Raw genomic sequence first — 5,828 nt, 5'->3', positions numbered from 1 at the left:
GGTCCACGGTTNANGAACTGCCGGCCCTAGTGGAGNAGGATAAACCCCGCCTCTCTTATTTAATAAATTTAATGTTCTTGGTAAGCTATATTACAATGGTAACAAACATAATAAAATTCTTTGGGATGAAAAAGGACTTAAAGAACTTAATGATATAATTTCATCTTTTTTAAATATAAATTTAGATGATGATAAAAAATCGTTCAGTTTTGATAAAAACTTCAATCAGTTAAATAGTAATATTAAATCAGCTAATAATCATGATCATTATTATAATAATAATCATAATTATTATGTGGGTAATAATAACAGTAATAACAATAATAGCAATCATCATCATCAACATCAACATCATCATGGCAATAATAATAATCTTCATAACAGTAACGATAATTTTCCAATCAATGAAATATTAAATTCAGATAGGAAAAATAATAATGATGATATTGAACAGATAGAAAAGTTGGAATTAAAGAGTTATTTAATGGAACATACAGATAATATGAAATTAGATAATTTGACAATACCAAATCAAAAGATACAATCTACTAATAATGAGGATAGAGATTTATCAGCTGAAATTAATATTGGTATAATCAATACAATTAATATGAATACAGATATTGCTAATATTGGTGATATGAGCCAACATTTTATAAGAGAATATTCAGTCTTATCAGAATCTCCAAATTTAGCTGAAAATATTGCAATGATTATTGAAGATTCTCAGAGTTTCTTCTCTGCTTCTTCAAGTTTGTATATTAACGAAGATAATGATGAAAATCCATATGTTGAAGATTTTCATCATAATTTAATAATTGATAATCCTTGTTGTGATCATAATGTATTTCAGTCTTTTGGAGTTTTACCAATAGCTATGGAAAGCTTTAAAAATTCAGGAAAAAAATCGAAAAGTTGTTTAAAGTCTTCAAATTATTGTAAAAATTCGAATATTGTTAATGAAGAAAATAATAAATCCAATTTAATTAATACATATAATTCGAAAACTTCAAATAATGTAATACTGAATAATTTTATTGAAGAAAATGGAATAATAAACAATAAAGAACTTTCGAATCAAACAAAAAGTTTGAAGGATGATAATGATAAAAATAAAAATAATAAAAATAATATTAATGACAATAGTTCATATGTTATAAGTAATGACATATTACGAGATTATGACCAAATTGTACCAAAGAGGTCAAATTTGAGTTTATCTTCACCAATTATTGATATTAATCCTCCTGTTTCAGCTTTAAATACTTCATCTTCTCGTATAAGTTCAATGGAAAATACTAAATTGAATGATTCTTTTAGTTATATAGGTAAATCTCATGAGAGCCAAAAAATTTCAAAAAAGAGCAAAATTAAATCAAAGATTTTTAGAGTAATTAATAAAATAAAAAATAGAACTTCTATTATTGAGAATGAATAAGATTTAAAATATTATATATTATTCAAATAGAAAATGTATTTTATTATTTCTTCCTAAATTTTGAGATTTTTATTCATAAATTCTCATTTTATTTCAAGATTCATATAATATTAAAGATTAATTAAAATTTTAAGGAAACACAATAAAGAAAGTAGATAAAATATTCCTTCGATTTAATAGATTTCAAATAACTTTTTTCTTTTTCAACATTCAAATATAAATGATGTATTTCTAATGAAACTCTTGATTAATTAATACATTAATATTGTAAGCACACATTTTACAAATAATATACCTAATAATTCAAAATTTGTATAAATTTCATTTTTATTAATGGAAATAATAAAATCACAAAAAAAAAACTATAACAAATTTTGGGCGGGAATTTGGGCGGGAATTTTATTTATATTTAATTATTTTAAAGGCTAATATAATTAATTATTAGTAAATATAAAACGTGGGAATAAAGCAAATTTAAATAAAGGTGAATGAATAAAATAAGAGTTAAATTAAGAACATTTTAGTGAGTGAGCGAGTGCAAACAAGAAGGAAATAAAGAAAGGAATATATATATATATATATATATATGTATAGAAATATATCATATATTATGCATATATATTTGTATTATATATATTATATATCTCTATGTAAAGAGAAATTGAACGTGAGAAAATAGAAATACAAGTGCCAAGAATAAATTTCAGGCCATTATCTATATGAATTCTTAAGAACAAGTTAGTATTTTTTTCTTTTTAGCAAAAACTAAAGCAAGGATGATTTCGAATGAAGGTTTGATCACAGTATACTATTTCATACCGTCAGATGGCGATAAAGAGAATAATCCTAATACATTTAAAGTGAAAGGAACTCATTCAACTCTTACAACAAAACAAATAAAAGATTCATTTCCATTACCTGGAATTTATTACTTTAGATTTAAAGTACGTGTTGGGAATACTTACGCATGGATGGATCCTTTAAATGATGATGATATCGTGCCACTATACGATGATGCAATTATAGCAAAGGTTTTGAGAATCAACTGGGACTACAAAAATAAATTTACCCAGAGATTAAATAACAAACAAGACGCTTATTCAATTTCATCAGGAGTAATTCCTTCTCCCAACTCTTTGAATCAGGCATTTTATCAATCACAGCCACCTTCACAGGCTTCCCAGCCCCACCATCCATCTTCACCTCCTCCTCCTCCCCCACCTCCACCGCCACCACCACCACCGCCTCCAGTTTTGAGGCATTCAGTGACGGCTTCAGCTACAATTCCATCATCATCAAACTCAAATAATATTGACTTAATTGACTTAAACTGTGAACATTCTAAATGGAATTCAAATTCTGGATATATTTAAAGTTTAAATGCAAATTAAAGAGATTTTGATTAAGGTTTTTTTTTTCTTTCTAAATCTAAATATACATAAGTAATTGAAAATACATAATTAAAACTACAATATAGATAATATTCGCTTATAATAGTACGGTTTATAAAGATTTTCAAAGTCTTTATTTCCTTTAATTTGGAATTTTGAAAATTTTGCCTCCAAAATATAATTTTTTTTAAATCATTCTTGTAAGATATGCCATTTGGTAATAATGCATGCAAAAAACTTTATTCTAATACCGGCGACACTTAATTATTTTATACCATAATTCTTTAAAATTTAATAATTGGCAGTATTTTAAAAATTTGGAGATTTTCTAATTGTATGCTTTTGTTTTTGTTTGGTTTATTAGAAAATTCTATTTTTAACTTTTTTTCCTCAATTCTCTTCCTCTCACTTTCTCTTAAAATACTTTTACTTCAAATGAATTAAATTTTCTATATATTGATTATAAAAAGGTTAAAAATGTTATCACATCTTAAAATCATTTCAAGAGTAAAAAAAAGTCGTATCTTGGAATATTATTAGAAGTGAATTTATCAACTAAATTAAAACAAATCAAAATTTACAAATAATTCAAACAATACAGAATAAAATTATACATGTTCATTTTTTTCAATCAAAAATAATTTTGTCCATTGACAATTAATTACTTTTGCTACGTAATGTTTTTTGAAGCATTGCATGCATTTTGCACATCGAAATTACGTGGCAAAAATAGATATATTCGCAAATACAAAAAAAAAAACTGTAAACAAGTAACGAGCCAAAGAAACTATTATATATAAAAACAAATAATAGAAAAAGCACTTAGGAACTCTTTCTGTATTTAACTACACGCAAAAAAAATGTGTGCAATCCGTCACTTGAACTTTATTTTAAGCAACTTTTAATAAAAGCCTATTGGATATTTATATGCGAACAAAAAAACTATTAGCAGATACGGTAAAATAATACAAATCACCGAATAATTGAAAGAAATAATGGAATCCTTTGCATCTTTGAAAAATAAACAGTAGATTTCTCCGTCTATTAAACTGACGAACACACCAATAACAAAAATTTAATATAGAATTCAGATTATTGGCGAGCTCTTCCCTGTATTCGGCTTGAATATATTGAATAGAGCATTTTGCCTCTGCTAAAGTCCTCATAATGTCCAATAGTCTGGAATAAAGAACGTTGCAACGTTAATTTAATTAGTATCCCTGAGATACGAGGTACTCGGCCAGTTGCAAAGCAACCTTCTTGCAATTACCTGATGATTGATCTTTGGATTCGTCGTAAACCGCAACGACAACAGTACCGTTTTGAGTATCAACTAAAAAACATCCACCTTGAGGTTTGTTACAGAATGTAACATTAACAATAGCATCGTTTTGTTGGAAGTCCTTCTCTACGCGGATAATCTTATATTTGTTTCCTCCGACCCAAACGCCGTTTGGTGCCTTACCCTCAGAGATAGCTTGGCATAGTGTAGTTTGATCATTAATTAATTCAGCAGCCTCTGAAACTCCGTCGGATTGAATAACATTTTCTTCATGATCTTCTCTAACAAGAGTCTTCCAGGCATCACCTTGATCAGCAGAAGCAGCATAGAATGCACCATCTATTGAACAAAGACCACCAGCACATACACTACCGGTGTCAATTAACCATTCTTTGACCATATCATCCCATTCAGACATCTTTAATTAATTAAGTAAAATATAAAAATAGCGGAGTAAAAGATAAAATAATACAAGTTCTAATTGAGCAAAAATAACTTTTACAAAACTTTGAATTATGAAATTTTTCTTAATATTGCTTTTTTGACATGTATTTACTATGGATTTTACACGCATATACGCGTCCCAAAAAAAAACAAATCAACGTCTTGTCTATAGCGCCAGTAAAGTGTAAAATTGTAAAATAATTATAATTACGTTTAATGTGTATAGGTATATATAAAACGAGAAATTCTTTTTTTTTTTTTTTTTTTTACTGATATATATCAAGTAATTTAAATGGTGTAAAAGCTTGGAATAATTATTAAAACGTAAATTCAGATTTTCATTACGCATTGTATAAACTAGAAAATTTTTTCAAGAATGAAAAAGAGCATTGATATATTAATTAAATTAGTAGGCATATAGGTTACGGGTCAAAATACCCAACTTAATGTCAAAAATTATTTATTTTTAGATTGCATTGAAGAGGACGTTATTACTACGTAATAAATAATTGCAGGATAGCTATTATGTAGGGAAGTATTTGTATCAACATTATTCCGACATTACCTTCAACTTTTGCTATTTTATTATTTATTGTCTCCGAATGATTTTGAAGTAGTAATTTATTTTAAAGAAAAATTAAATATATTGAATTATTGTATGAGGAAAAATAGAACTTGATAAACTTGTTTATATTAGAAAATTATTTGAATTTAGGAAATTTATTTAACATTTACTTGAATATTTTAAATATAAATTAATTAATACAATACAACTCAAAATTTAATTTGACAAGTGATCGTAACAAGAAAGCTATTTAGAAATTAAAGGTAATTCATTAATCACTTGTTTTATATTATTTAATTAAACAATTTAGCTTTTTATTTACTCAATAATATATCAACTCATTAAAATTAGTCATTTTGCATGCAATGTATAGTACCGGCATGCGACAATATTTAATTAACAATATTTCCACATGAATTTAACAAAATGCATGCATTTCCACATTAAATTTTTTTCGAGTATTAATAGTGGTGTATTTTAATGAATTACTTTAATTGAAAAAAGAAAATTTAAAATAAATATCAAATTGCGATGAATATAAGCAAATTATATGAATCAGGATAATAAGAAGAATGAAAAAAAATTAAATTCTAGGATTTGATTAACTAACAATGAATAAATTTTTAAAGATTGATTAAAAAAAGTAAAAAAGATGAGTTTAATTAAATTGCATGCAAAAATAAGAAGCGCTGGAATTAGAAATAATAT

At 25.9% G+C, this 5,828-nt stretch overlaps 3 protein-coding genes across 3 annotated transcripts; 2 read left to right on the top strand and 1 right to left on the bottom strand.

Annotated features, from left to right (window-relative positions):
• The first annotated feature begins 484 nt into the window (after positions 1–484).
• On the top strand, positions 485–1,438 carry Chro.30187 (hypothetical protein). The annotated part of the gene is made up of 1 exon (XM_660671.1): positions 485–1,438. The coding sequence occupies one exon, from the start codon at positions 485–487 to the stop codon at positions 1,436–1,438; it is 954 nt and encodes a 317-aa protein (XP_665763.1).
• Positions 1,439–2,214: 776 nt separating this feature from the next.
• On the top strand, positions 2,215–2,811 carry Chro.30188 (hypothetical protein). The annotated part of the gene is made up of 1 exon (XM_660670.1): positions 2,215–2,811. One exon carries the CDS (start codon positions 2,215–2,217, stop codon positions 2,809–2,811), a length of 597 nt encoding a protein of 198 aa, XP_665762.1.
• Positions 2,812–4,040: 1,229 nt separating this feature from the next.
• Chro.30189 (sporozoite antigen, 19K) lies at positions 4,041–4,529 on the bottom strand. Its single annotated transcript, XM_660669.1, has 1 exon — positions 4,041–4,529. The coding sequence occupies one exon, from the start codon at positions 4,527–4,529 to the stop codon at positions 4,041–4,043; it is 489 nt and encodes a 162-aa protein (XP_665761.1).
• Positions 4,530–5,828: the final 1,299 nt, after the last annotated feature.

Source organism: Cryptosporidium hominis (assembly GCF_000006425.1).
Source record: "Cryptosporidium hominis TU502 chromosome 3 CHRO013086, whole genome shotgun sequence".
NCBI classification, from domain to species: domain Eukaryota; phylum Apicomplexa; class Conoidasida; order Eucoccidiorida; family Cryptosporidiidae; genus Cryptosporidium; species Cryptosporidium hominis.
The sequence above is the reverse complement of the archived record's forward strand: the minus strand, read 5'-3'. Positions and strand labels throughout refer to the sequence as shown.